Raw genomic sequence first — 15758 nt, forward strand, 5'->3', positions numbered from 1 at the left:
AGGCTATAAAAATGGTTAGTTAAACTAGTTATCTGTTTAGTTACTTCTCTTAAATCTAGATAGTGTATAAAGGTATGCTTAGTGTAAATAATTTTACAGGGTCCTAATAGTATGGGTAACAAAGGATTTGTTATAGGAGTAATTTTTACATCTTCTCCTTCACATCTCCGTTGAAGTGCCAGGAATATCAGGAGCAAACACGTTGTCCGGATTTTCATTTTCCTGAAAAGATATTTTTTGTTTTACTTTGGGTTTTCTGATTATATTTTTATGGTAATTTCCTTTATTAGTTTGTAAGATAAGGCCTGAATCTTGGACTACTTCAGCCTTTTTAAATTTTGGTGCCTTTTTATCGCGCAATTTTGTTTTGACGTATGCAACGTCCTGGTTAGAGAAATCTGGAGGGTCATTTCGATTTTCATTTAATTTATTAATTATTTTTTCTTTTGTTTCTTCGTTTCTACTTTTTATTATTTCGTATAAATGTTTACTTGCTTTTTTATGGTTTTGTACATAGTATGATAAAATAAGGTTATCGTCCAAGTCGAAAGGATCTGGACTATTAATGTGTCCTTTTATTATTTCAAATGGGGTAAACTTAGTGATGGAATGAATTGAATTATTATAGCTTAGAATAGCATGTTTTATCAATTGGTTAGGAGTTAATTCTTTATTTTCTTCTCTAAGACAGCGAAAGCATTCTATTAGTGTAGAATGAAACCTTTCTACGGGGGAGTTGGAATTACTATTTTTAGAAGTTGTGAAATGTAGTTCTATACGGTGAAGTTTACAAAAATCGTTAAGGTCATTATTTTTGAATTCTGTTCCACAGTCGGCAGTAATTTTATAAGGTAAACCGTGGTGGCTTACGAAGAGAAGTAAATTTTCCACTACGGAGGTGCCATTGACACTAGGTAAAGGATATGCTTGGGCATATCTCGAAAATGAATCTATAATCGTTAAATATGATTGGTTAGAAATTTTAAAGACATCTACATGAATATGTTCAAAGGGTTTTGATGCAGTGGGAGTTAGACTAAATTTTATAATTGGAGGATTTCTATCGTATTTGTTTTTAAGACAAGTTTCACAATTATTTATAAATCGTTCGATATCTTCTGCCATTTTTGGCCAATAGTAACGTGATCCTAGGGACATTTTTATTTCATTCATGCCGCGATGTCCTTTTTTGTGTATGTGATAATACTCTAATTTTTCTTTCTGTTCCTGAGTATCTATTACGTCAGTTAAAAATTTTGTGGAATGTACAAATTTAAAAGCGGAATTTTTAAAATAATTCTGAACTATTACTACAAATGTTTCTGGTAAAATATTTTCTTTAAAGTACAACGCATAAATCTTTTTGGGATCTATATATTCTTTTACAAATTTAAAAATACTTTCTTCAATATTTCTTTGGGGTAAAGTAACATAAAATCTATTATTATCGAATATTTTTTCATTTTTGCATTTAATTTTATTTATTTCTCCACCTGTTAATATAATTTGATTTTTATAAGTATTTAGGGCTTTTTCGGTTATGGGTATACCTAGAATGGGATTTTCTAAAGAGGTATGACAGGTTTCTAAGTCAGAGTCATCTCTTTCGGGATTTTCGAGAGGGGGTCGAACTTGTATGTCCGAAATAATATTTATTTTATTAGTTGATCCATCATTTAGTAAGGAGTCAAGGTCTCCTTCTGAAAGTTGCGGTAAGTCGTCAAAGTTGCGTAGTTCATTATCTATTATTTCATTTATGTCGCCTAAATTAACGTCCATCGATTCCGTTTCGAGAGCATTTAAATCGGAATCTATTTTAATTCTAGAAAGCGCGTCGGCTACTTTATTATTTTTCCCTTTTAAATATTGGATATCATAATCAAATTCTTCGAGCTTAAGTCTCCACCGTACTAGGCGAGAGTTTGGTTCTTTAAGAGAAAATAACCACTGAAGGGGTTTATGATCAGTTAAAATTTGGAATCTGCGACCGAAGAGGTAGGGTCGAAAATATTTGCAACCGTATACAATCGCTAGTAACTCTTTCTCTATGGTTGAATAATTCATTTCGGCTGAATTTAACGTACGTGAGGCGTAACATATAGGATGGTTATCTTGCATGAGAACAGCGCCAACTGCATAATTAGAAGCATCAGTTATTAATTGAAAATTTTTGTTAAAGTCAGGATAAGCTAAAATAGGTTCTGAAGTCAAAAGATTTTTACAAATATTAAAACAGTCTAAGAATTCTTTGTTGTGGATAACTTTCTGATCCTTTTTTAAACACATGGTCATAGGTTTAGTTATAGCTGCAAAGTTTTTAATGAATTTTCTATAGTATCCTAACAAACCTAAGAAAGACTTTATTTCTTTCTGCGTACGAGGGGTAGGAAAATTTTTAATCGCTCTAATCTTTTTTGGATTGGGCTTAACTCCGTCTGGGGTCACTATATGCCCTAAAAATTCAACTTCCTTTCTAAGGAATTCGCATTTATCGATTTGTATTTTTAATTGTGCATCTTTTAATTTTGCAAACACTAATTTTAAGTTTTGAATGTGCTCTTGGAGGCTTGTGCTAAAAATAATTATATCGTCCATATATACCATACAGATTTTGTTTTGTAAATCCTTTAATATTTCATCCATTACCCTTTGGAAGGTGGATGGTGCGTTTTTTAAGCCAAAAGGCATTCTTAAAAATTCGTAGTGTCCATTATTAACACTAAATGCTGTTTTTTCTATGGAGCAGGGGCTCATCTCGATTTGATGAAAACCGCTAGCTAAGTCAAGAGTAGTGAAATATTGTGCTCGTCCTAATTTGTCCAATATTTCGGTAATATTGGGTATCGGATATCGATCACTAATGGTTTTATCATTAAGTTTCCTATAATCTATAACACAGCGAAATTTTTGTTGATTGGAAGAATCGAGTTTCTTCTTTACTATCCAAAGTGGGGAGCCCCAGGGACTATTACTGGCTCTAATAATTCCGTCGTCTAACATTTTGTCAATTTGCTTTTTAATTTCTTCCTTGTGAACATAAGGGTATCTGTACGACTTTACATGTACAGGTTCCTCGTCGGTTGTTTTAATAACATGTTTTACTTTTGACGTAAATGTAAGTGGGTCACCGGGTTTCAAAAATATATCTTTATATCGCGAACATAATTTAATAATTTCGGATTTTTCTTCCGCGTTCATATGATCCGTTCTAATAAGATTTTGAATTTGCATTTTATCTATTTTATAATTATTTTGTCTATTAGAAAATTCAAATTTATAACATTGATAAACGTTAGAATCGTATGGATAAGCGTTTATGGGTTTTAATAAAGTTATAGATAAATTTTTATTAGTTTCATTGACAAATTCTACTAAAGCTAAACCATCATTTGCTACAGTTAGCATTTCTGGTACATACATATCACCTAAAATTATCTTATCAATTAATATTTCACCGTTCGGTACGGTCACAGGGACTTCTTTTCTAATCTTCTCATAAGGGCCAACAGATATTTCAAACTTTATGTCTGATGGTTTTCTAAATTTAATAGGGATTATTGTGTCTCTGCTAACGAGACATTTATTATTAAAATCAATGTTAAACTTCATGGATAATAGGTCATTAACACCGACCAAGCCATCATAAAACTCATGAAAATCATATAATATGTAGTGCAGTATATTGTTTCGATTAAATTCTTGGAACGCCGGTATGGCTGCTTGGTATTTGATATTTTTCGTGCCAAGAGACGTAGAAATTGAAACGTTTGAAGAATATATGCAATCTGAATAAAATTGTTCAGCAATACTGGGTTTTAAGATTGATTTCGTACTACCAGTATCAATTAATAATTTTAATGGGGGATTAGAAATAGTGATGTAAGGTAAAGGGTTATTAGAGGTTAAATTTAATTCGATTAAGTTATTTGGTTTTCTGAGGTGGTTTCCTGAAAATTCTGAGGAAAATAATCTAAATCTACTTGCTCACCGGAATAGATATCTGCGTCGACGTCGCTATGCGTCTGTCCGCAATCATTATTATATAATTCTTCAACTATAATATTCGGCTTTTGCCCATTATTTTGAAAATAGTTTCTATTAACATTATTTGTTCTTCTGTTGAACGTTGAAGGGAATCTAGAATTTGTGGAAATATTCATCGGTTCCGGCTTTGGGGCGCGATGTTGGGGAGTTCGATTTGGTCTGAAAACATTCGTATTTCGGGAAGGTCCAAAGACTTCAGAGTTAGTTGGGAGTCTTTTAGGGGGTAGCTGTTGAGGCTGTACATTAATAGGTTGGCGAGGCCATTGGAAATTTTGAGGATAATTATTATTTGTACTAAAATTTGGATTTTGGGGAATAGAAGAATTTGTTTGAAAATATTGATTATTCATGGGATTATAAAATTGCCTGTTTGGATTAGGGAAATTCTGATTTCTGAAATTGCCTTTATTTTGGTGCGACTTATTGTCATTATTACTTGAATAAAATTTCTCGAAATTCTCAAATTCATTTACATAAGCTATGGCGTGTTCTAAAGAAGCTGGTGCTTTTAAATGCATATTATTTTTTAATGTGCCGGTACAACCCGTAATAAAAGTATTTAGTGCTGTATTTTCGCAAAATTGTATGAAAACAGCTTTTTGATTTACATCAAGATTAGTATCATTGTTAATTCTTTGTACTATATTACTTACTAACAATTGTAATCAATTTCCAAATTCTATTAAATTTTCATTTCTTTGTGGCCTATTTCTAGTAAGTTCTTGTGTTAAGGATTGTAAATTACGTTTATCAGAAAAACATTGTATAAGCGCGGCTTTTAAAAGTGCCCAATTATTTAATTCTACCCTATTTCCTACCATAAGCTCAGCTTTTCCTATAAGTTTTCCTTGAATACATTCAAAAATGTGATCATTTAATTCTTGGTCATTATATGCTCTATATGTAGTAATTAAGTTATCGCAAAGATAAATAAATTTATTTAAAGTATTAGTATCTCCATCATAAGGTCTAATATTTGAAATTTTTGACTTAAATAGTTCCCAATTGATGGGACGATTAGCTTGAACAGTTTGGTTAGTTGCCATTTTAATATTTTTATTATCTTTATTCTTCCTACCTTTAAAGTTAATCTTTAGATTCTTAAGAGATTCTACCAAGGAATCAGCGTCAATCATAAAATGGAAATATCGTCTAATAAACAATGTCTTAACAAGCTATCTTCCGAATTTATGAAAAATAAATAAGGAAGGCAAGAAGGAACTTGGCACTCACCTCGATAGTCTTTGCCAACTACTTCTCCAAATTCGTCCACCCAAATGAAGGACTGCTGTCACTGAAGGGCTGCTTTCCAATGGGGGCTGCTTTCCACTAAACGGAATGTTCTTTGGATTTGCACTTAAGGCGTTGAAACACCAAAGTCCCGAAAAAGTCTGCTTTCCGATAGATACGAAATTCACAGTTTCGCGACTCGCACAAATCCTACTGACTGCGCCAAATTTAAATTTCGAAAAATGAAATTTGTTTTTAAAAAACTATTTTTTATTTCTAATCTACAATCTTAATACATCTAAACTTAACAAGACCAAGAATAATAATGAATTTTACAATGTGAATTAACAATGAAACAATCCGACAACTTCTGGGGAAACTGCAGAGTAAGCCGCAGGTGTTGGTTGTGATTCTGCCAGGTCCGGACTTTCGTACCATGTAACTAAATTACTAATTTTATTCATTTTGATTTTATTTTCACATATGACAAATAAATAAAGAATACCAACATAGCATATTAGACAGCTTATGCAGATTGTTCAAAACTATAATCATCAAAAAATATATCAAACGTGAAACCTTTCGATCGTGACCTATGAAATCGAAGGACCAACATAATGAAACAGTGATAATAATTGGTGTCATGCGAAGGTAAGTCAGCTACAAGTGAAAAAAGTTAGACATGTTTAAAAAGACAAAATAATTTCCGTTACATGTTAAACCTCACCAAGATGTTCGAATATTACTGGCAATCTATTTCTCAAAACATGCTAACATCTGTATTACCAACTTAACAGATCTTTAACAGAATAGAAAAAGAAACGATGACATATTTAGAATGAAAATAAAATTGTTATAATTCTGTACATTCGGACGAGTAGACACATTACATTTTAAGAACTGGGTGTAAAGTACAATGAACCCCATTACCGAGATAGTAATTACTCAATACTTGAAATAAATTACGTGTTTAATCCATATTTAACGAATATAATACTTCTTTAACAGACTTAAATCATAATTATGTAATTGTAGACTTACCTTTAGTGTTGTCGCCGGTAAAATTAAGATATCTGGACAATCTCCTGGCCAACAAACTCTTTCCTCTTCCCGGCAATCCGACCATGGCCACCAACAAAGGTCCAAACTGCCTCAGCAGCTTCGACTTGGGCGCCTGGGCACCTGCACGATAAAAACGATTTTTTATATCCATAATGGAATTAAGTTCACTACATGAGAGATTCAACTAGACTGAATTGGAATGATGCAAAAGCTACGTATATATCGTACATTCGCGTTTAATATTTGCGATAAGTGTTATCGCACGATTTAAATGTGTTTTTGTACAAATATTTTGATGATGTTTATCTTTTGTTCAAAAAAGTACCTATTTGCTTTTAGCGAAATACATTTTTTAACGTTGCGATTTGAATATAAAGAAAATATATATCTATACACAATGCCCAATTAAATTAAGAGGATCACTTTTAAATCTCTGGTCAAAGAAAGTATTTTTTCTTTGTTTTCTATAATAAAATGACAAATGACGTTATAGTTAGAGCGCTCGTCGGCAAAAAAAATTATGATAGATCAATTGGGCCGAGTCTGACACGGTTACCCTCTGCGACTTTTTTTGGTTCTGGGACATTTTTCCTCTCATTTTCCCCAAACATCTCTATTTTACGACATACCGAAAATTTATATAATTATTTATACAATATATAATTATTTATAAAAATTCTTAGATAACCAGCTAATTTTTTCAGGATACTTTGTAACCGTTTAAAAGTTTCAAATTATTTTCCAAAGTTTCAAAAATTTATTATGATTTCTAGTAAATATTCAAATTATTGTTGCTCACGCCATCTATCCACCGAGTGCGGAAGCGCCTCAATTACCTCAAGGATCCAACTGCATTTCATAATAGTCCCGACTTTGGCCCCAAAAGCGAGGGTTACCGAGCTCTGCTAACCGCGTTATTCATCTTTCCTTTCTCTCTTTGAACGTCCAGCATACAGGACGAAATATTGTTTGAGTGGTCTCTTGACGAAGTAAGCCGAAAAATTCCTTTTTTCTTTTATATTTCAAATAAATATTTATTTTAGACCTTTACCAGGAGCACAAATAGTTGCCAGAACTAAATCTAAATAACTATGAATCTAAATAGATCTAATAGAATCTAAATAGCTCTGAATTTATGGTATATGTTCTGAAACCAGAGTGTATAGTTAGTTATAGTTAGTTATATTTTAGTTTGCTCTGATCAGCATGAATCGATTGACCACTTGAAAGACATTTGTCGGGTTATTGCCGATATACGGCGACAAATATTGGAAAGTGATCGAAAATTGGACCTCCAGATTAGACTACCAGATCAGAGCCAGCCATGACGGTCATATACCAGAAATCATATTTAAATTATAATGCTAAAAGATTACTTTTCGAATAAGGGCAATTTCGTGTCAATTCATAAAAATCATCTTTGTTTTATTCCATTTCAAAGTGCTATACCTCTAAAAAAACACCCTTTATTACTTTTCATTAATCATTTCACCATCCAAAGTTTTATTTGTAGTAACTGAAATATTTTAGTTATTTTATTTGTGGTTGTATAAGTTTTGAGCAGTGTATTTAGCGCTAATTGTTAGCCGCGCTGTTTATCTATGTTAATAGTGAGTACTAAAAATTATTCAACATGAACTTTAATAACAATTTTCTATTTTCAAAAAGTTGTTTGTGGTGCGTTTTATAAACAAACTTACATTTTACTTTCCAAATTATGAATTAAAATAAACAGATAGCTGGCTTCTATAAACATAACATATACTAGACATAATTTCGTATATTGATATTTAAGGGGCGTCCAAATTTCATATTATACAGAGTGTGCCACTGAAAACACTTTGATCTTCAGTAATGTTTATTTTTGTGAGTATGCTTAAACGTATCACTTTTTATTCGTATATTATTCACAGGTTATGGCCGCCGTGCAAAATCTTAAAAACGAGTTATTAATATTTATCTTAATATAAAGGACTATTCATAATTTTCTGAATTGCAATTGATTATTTTCAGAAATTACTAAATGATATGTGACTTTTGCTTAAAAAATAAGTATTAATGGCTAAAATTATTTGCGAGTAGGAAAATTTTAAATACCGCGCTCAATGGCTCACTGTTCCACTGCGCATGACTTACGATTCAACCAGTTAAGAATGGTCGCTTCGTTTAGTCCCTTCAGCTTTGTAGTTGGAAAACGTGTAGTATAATAACGTGTTTATTATCGAATTCTTTATTATTTATTTTCTGTCATCTGATAGTCGCTTTCATTAAATTTTGTATCAATATTTATCAGTGATGGATTGCTCTGTACAGTGGCAATTAAAATTGTGTTAAATACTGGATACTTTTCAATAGAGGAAGTTTTTTCTTATTTACCGCTAACTTGATTTTGATTCAATTCTAGATTAGTGGCTAGAATACTCTTTTGAAGAAAATTGTGGGGTATCTGTGGACTCTTTCGATGAATGTTGTGATACAACAGCATTTTTTATTTTTTTTAATATCATCTTTAAGGTGAATACCACAATTAACACAGAGCATTTTCTCCAGGAAATAAAGAGTACGGTTCAAGAATTTTAAAGCATTTAAATAATTCCAGAAAAATTTCTTGCAAATTTGTACTTATCTTTTTTTTTGGTAAAAATAAGTCGATAAATCGATTAAACAGTTACAAATTTTAGGTGATATCCATTGTATGTTTTAATTGTTTTTGCAAATTAAAGATTGTACATGCCAAACGATTAATTACATACAACACAAAACAAACACTTTTTTTATCATTAAGTAATGAAACATCAGAGATAACTTCAATAAAAAAACTAATAAACGCCGTTAAGTACAAGTAAAATTCAGCGTAACACAAATATTGTTTCCCTAATTTATATTATTGCAACGTGCTAGAATGTTGTACAAATATTTGGTCTATTTTTAAGATTATTAATTTACACGGCAATATTTATATTAATCTATAATTAGATGTTGTCAAAATTAGTACATTTATATTCGGTACACAGTTAAAAAATAGTAATTACCGTTGTATACATGTAAATTAATTGATCAAATACACTGCTGGACAAAAAACCCATATTTATTAGTAGGTATAGTTCTCCTTGCAGCTTTTTTCTCTGTACCCCATTTATTTCTAATACATTTAGTAGACAGCGATAAAAGAACCATATGTCCGGGATGATTTCCCAAAGAAAACCAACATCTTGCATCACCCAAAAACCATAAAATTTACGCATAAATTATTACTTTCAAAAATTTCGTTGATTAAGGCTGTTTTAGCAGTTCAAGCCAACTGCGATTTGAAATGGGCGTATCACTTACTTTTCTACACTGCTTACGCGAGACCATCTTTACTCAGTGCCGCCGGCCGACGGGTAGTTTAATGACAACAAATACATTATTCTCCATTCAAATTAGTTTTAACACGAACTAACTGACCGTACGTTCATGAGATTTGACGTCACGAAGGCGATAACGATGAAACTAAGCCCAATGATGAGTAACACGTTTCACTATTAGATTTCAGTATTTTTTAGCAATTTTCTTTAAAGTTGGAACACGCTTTTCTCGATTATTACTGGACACAGAAAGGTGAAACAAAAATCAACGATTACAGAAAAAAAAACTCTTTCGAGTGATGGGCGTAAAAAGTTTGGTTATAATAGAACGTTAAACAGTATATTCCAATTTTTCAACAGAAGTTTCAAAAAAATAAAAAAAGTAAAACCATCAGTTTAAAGGCAACATAATTTAGAATAACGTGTCCAAATTTCAAGACATTTTGTCAGTAAATAACAGAGAAAACACTGTCCCTAGGTTTTGATGCACCGATAAAACAGCCTTAAACATTTGAAAAGAATGCTTATACAGGTACAAGTTGACGATATGTCATTAACAAGTTTTATTTATTTTGATGTGTGGCGAGTTCTTGTGCATTTAACCAATTTATTAATTGTACTTATTATACACTCAGATGCAAAAAACCGCAACGGAGAAAATTTTGGTCAAATTCAAAGTATTTCAGTTTTTTTATTTTTAGCCCTATTTTGATGATTTTTTTAGCAAACTGTGTAAACATTTATAAATTTTAATTACGGGTTTAATCGAAAGGTGGTTTTTTATCCTAACTTTGAAACATTCTGTGGAATAATTCCGTTAGCGGATTTTCGTAAAACCTTCTTTTTCGGTTGCAACCATGTCTTCTAAGTATTATGTTTTTTGTTTCATGTGAAAATATGGATTGGTTCATTTTTAGGAGCGAAATGACTTTGCCACCCACAATTTACGACTTTTCCTATTATTACCATTATCTTTTGTATTAATTTGTAATACGAAGATGGGGGCTTTGGTGACTGGTATCGAAGGAATGTCATATCGACATCCCAGAAGCACTGTATTTAAATAATGATCAAAAGCAACGACATGATATTGGTTTTAATGAACAATGATAACAATAACAAAACATAAAAAACAACTTAAATGTAACTTAACCTAAGTACGCAAATAACAAAGAAAAACTACTAAAAAATAACTTAATACTTTGTATTGCCTCTCCTAGCTTCTAGAACTGCCTGTACACGTCGGCTCATGCTGTCTATGAGGTTGCGACTATGATCTTGCTGGATGTTTTGCCATTCCTCTTCTAAAGCCAAGCGAAGTTCGTTAATTGAGGCTGGTGCAACTTCGCTCTAATATGTCTACCAAGCATGTCCCAAATGTGCTCTATTGGGTTCAGATCCGGCGAACACGCTGGCCAGTTTATTTTATTAATACCAACTTCCTCTAAATATTGCGTGACACACATTGCAGAGTGGGGTGGCGCATTATCTTGCATTAATAAAAAATCATCGCAGATATCTCTTGAAGCTGATTTTTTGTTTGCACCGCTGTTAAATGACGATCTCGTAAAGCGTTGAATCGTATAAAACGATCATCTAAAGTGGTAGTTTTGCGCTTCCTGCCACTTCCCGCTTTACGCTTGTTTGTTCTAGTTCGTATAAAACGTTTTACTACCCTTGAGTTGGTAAAGCGATGAGTGTGTAGTATTCTAGCCACATATTCATAATTTCGCCCATCTTCAACTAGAGCAACGGCTTTTGCACAATCTTCGACACTAAGAACCATGATCAATCATAGGTAAACAAAATGTAAGTATCAATATGACATAATGATAACAGTCACCAAAACCATCTCATAACTCCAAAATAATCATAATTAAAAAAGACCTAAATTGTGGGTGGCAAATTCATTTGGATCTAAAAAATGAACCAAGGCATATTTTGACATAAAACAAAAAACACAACGCTTAGGAAACATCGTTGCAACCGATAAAAAACCCTAAAAATAAAAAAATTTAAATACTTTGGACCAAAATTTTCTCCGTTGCCTTTTTTTTGCATCTGAGTGTAAAATGAACAACCAGAGATGAGAAATAGGACATCTTATATCCGAGGAAAGTGCTTCTGCACTTTCCTCGGATCTCCTCCCAAATTCTAATAGAGTAATGGTTGACTTAAGTAAACGCAGCTCATTATACATATTCTGCACTACATGTTACCTAACTTTTACAATACTCTGAAAAATGTATTATATTTCTGCAAAATTTCGGAATGTGTATAATTCGTAGAATAATTTTAACATATGTTTTCAATACAGATTTAAGTCCTCTACAAATATGTAGTTTCTCATGACTTTGATGTAAAATAATTAGAGAAGCAGACATTCAACAGTTTAGAATTTCCCATTGAGTTTTCTATGGCCTGTATGACGATTCACCGCTCGATATAAGTGTCATAGATTTAAGAACAGACGGCTAAAAGCTACTATGAGGTAGGAAAATAAATATCGATACACAAAAGAAGATTATGATGCAATTGTAGTGTCTTTTTTAGCTGTAAATAAAACTTTTGAAACTACTCTTTATTTCCACTTCATTTCCTTTACTAAATATTTTCTGTTTCAACACGTTTATAATAATTTACAACTTCTAAACAAAATTGAGGTCAACCAGTACCTTATATAATATCAAAACTTATCGTAAACATAGATTAATCAAATAAGAAAATCAAAATATCATTTTATTTAATTTTTTATTTGTATTATGTTTTGCAAACAATGTTCTATTTTAGTTTTGTTGTAATAAAATTAATTACTGCAATCACGGTTGTTGATAATCTTCTACACGTGAATATCTTTAATGATATGCTTGAAAATAAATCCAAAGCAAATACAACTTGAAGGAGTATTCGTTCAATTTGTACAAAAATGTTTTTCTATCAATCTTTTCGGTCAAAAAATAAAACTACAGTTAAGGATAAATTTCTAGTTATCCCAATATTTTGTCAACTGGTATTGATTGAATATGGAGAATATTTAAACAATATTAAACATCTACTATAATCAGGGAGGACAGCAGATGGAAAAATACGACTCCAACTACACAACAGTGAAGAAATTAAATAAAAATATCCACCGGTCAATCCTAAAAGACGTAAGAGAAAACAATACTACAAGAGAAATAACTAAAATAATCCAAGAAAACAAAAGTTTAAAAGGTGTGAGGCGAAATACGAATAGCATAGGCAACAAAAATATGTACACAAAAAGAAACAAAGATGGAAACATTACTATGGATAGAACCAAAATCCTTGAGGATTTCGAATCCTTTTATCGCGAAATGTATGAGAGCACTGACGAAAGGCAAGATCAGCCCATGCCCAAAATCACAAACCAGGGATCAGAATTAATGCCAGAAATAGCACCATACGAAGTCAAAATAGCACTTTTAGAAATGAAAAATAACAAATCCCGTGGCGATGACGAAGTAGTGATCGAGGCGATCAAACTAGGTGGAAATAAAATTATCCAGGCTTTGGCCAATGCTTTCACCGAATGCATCTACCAAGTAAAAACTCCTTCCCAATGGAACAGTGCAGTCTTTGGTTTATTATACAAGCAAGGAGACATAAGAGATCTAAAAATCTAGGTCCTATCAGTTTGCTCTCTTAGAAATTAGACTTCTATCAGCCTAGAGTACAAAGCTGGATTTAGATTGGGATACAACACTAACGACCACTTACTAGTGATAAAAAATTGGCACTCATATTAGTGAACTACGAGAAAGCATTCGATACCATAAGTCTGCAAAAAATGTTAAACGCATTGACCGAATGCCAAATAGACCATCGGTACACTAACATCTTCTTCTTTTCCTTTAACCTGTATTTTTCCACTGCTGGACATAGGCCTTTTCCATTTGCTTCCATTAATTTCTACTCTTGGCAATTCTCATCCACTGCTTGCCCGCGACTTGTTTGATATCATCTGCCCACCTCTTCTGTGGTCTGCCTACTCCTCGCCTGTTCTCTCTTGGTCTCCAGTTTGTTAATCTCTGTGTTTATTTTTCGGGATTATCTCGGGCAACATGTCCGACCCATTGCCACTTGAGCCTTGCTATACATTCTGCGTAATCTTTGTTCTTTCACGAATGTCGATATTTCGAATCCTGTCTCTCAAACTAATCCCTAGTATGGCCCTCTCCATCGCTCTTTGTGTTGTACAGAGCTGCTCTAAGGCTGCACTAACATAATTAAATATATCTACCAAATTACCACAGCTAGCGTAAAACTATCTGAACAAGAATCAAATACATTTTGATAAATAAAACTTTATCAATTGAAGGAGACTATTTCAAGAGTCTCATTTCTTAGCTTGTCATTTCCTAGCCTGTCATTTAAAAAAATAAAGGACGGTATTTTTGATGCTCCACAAATTCATAGCTTCAAGCATGGCATCGCACATATCATTCCAACAGAGAATTTTAACGCCATAGGAAAGATAACATTTAACGGATCAAAAGTGAACGTCAAGGTGTACGCTGTTAAAAGAATATTTAGACCAAATAGGATCAAAAGGAAAGCCCTACCATACAAAGCAGTAGTTAAAGGACTGCTACGACGTTTGGCTTTTTTGTTTTGCGTATAGCCGCTTACAGGGCGCCACCAATAAAACCTTCCAACTCAAATGTAACCTTAATCTTTTGTTGACATAAATCGAGAGTTTCATTGCTATACACCAAGTCGAGTAGATACAGTGAATTTTTAAAATTAGCAAGTCGGTCGAAAAATGGATCTTAGCCGAGAACGTTTTCGAGCAATAATTTTTTTCAATTTTCGGAGAGGATTATCCAAACAGAAATGTCTCGCTGAAATTGCTTCTGTGTTTGGGAATCGAGCATCACACCAGTCACCTATTTCCCGCTGGTATTGCGAATTTTAACGTGGTTGCTCCAGTCTCAGCGAGGAATCCAGGCCAGGTCCAACCAAAACAGCAGTCACACAGCAAAACATTGATGCGGTTCGTCAGCTAATTAAGGATGACTGCCCTGTAACATAACTCGGAAGATCGAGGCATCTTTGGGCATTTCAAAGACCTTAAAGCATCGGAACGGTTCAACAAAGGAAGCTCAAAAAACGTTTACAGCATTGTTAGTGGTGATGAATCTTGGATTTACTCCTACGAACTCAGCTAATCCGCTGTGTGGGTGTTTCACGATGAGGAAAAACCAACAACAGTGATCCGTTCTCGTAGTGTGTCAAAGAAAATGGTTGCAACTTTTGTGTCAATAGGTATCTGGTCATGTGGCAACAATTGCTTTAGAAGATTTAAGAACGGTTACTTCTGATTGGTAAGTATCCTATATAACCGTTTGTTTACCAGAAGTAACCGCAAAACTCCGACAAAACAACACACAACAGCGAATCATCCTACATCAGGACAATGCAAGTGCTCACACTGCCAAAAAGACAATAAAGTTTTAGGAGTTTCAAAACATCGAATTGTTAAACCATTTACTGTATAGCCCCGGCTTAAGTCCCAACGACTTTGCTTCACGTTCCCAAAGATCAAGAATTCAATGCGTGGGCAGCGATTCCAGTCGCCAGAAGAGCGATGGATGCCTTTAAAACAGCGATTTTGCAGGTGTCAGTGACTGGAATAACTGTTTTACCAATTGGTTGAACGTATATACAAGTGTATCGATCTTGGTGGGACATATTTTGGAAAGCAAGAAAGAATTTTAAGTCTATATATTTTTTGTCTTTATCGTCTTTACATATGTAAAACTAAAACGACAATCCTTGTACAACGTAAAGAGAGAGATACATAGTGGTGGCAACTTTCTGCTATCCAAACTAGGTGGCGCAGCTCAGCGCGACTTTGGCGAAAAATCCCGTCTTTCTCTCTCTCAGTCTGTCTCCAGTCTTACCACTAACAGACTGAATGCCCAACAAAGAAGTCCAACTAGATCTAAACATGTCGTAATATGAGCTAAGACAGACTTTTAGACAGAACAAACAAACAATCATACCTTCAAAAATTCCTAGACCTTTATTTGCCTTGAAATTCTTTATAAT

At 33.1% G+C, this 15758-nt stretch overlaps 1 protein-coding gene across 1 annotated transcript in view; it reads right to left on the minus strand.

Moving 5' to 3' along the window:
• The window catches only part of LOC140447353 (6-phosphofructo-2-kinase/fructose-2,6-bisphosphatase-like), a 76699-nt gene that overhangs the window by 15553 nt on the left and 45388 nt on the right, over positions 1-15758 (minus strand). Inside the window, exon 2 of the mRNA XM_072539960.1 lies at positions 6316-6456. Coding sequence (XP_072396061.1) covers positions 6316-6456 — 141 coding nt within the window. The remainder of the gene's footprint in view (positions 1-6315; positions 6457-15758) is intronic.

This window comes from Diabrotica undecimpunctata, chromosome 8, assembly GCF_040954645.1.
Source record: "Diabrotica undecimpunctata isolate CICGRU chromosome 8, icDiaUnde3, whole genome shotgun sequence".
Lineage (NCBI taxonomy): Eukaryota > Metazoa > Arthropoda > Insecta > Coleoptera > Chrysomelidae > Diabrotica > Diabrotica undecimpunctata.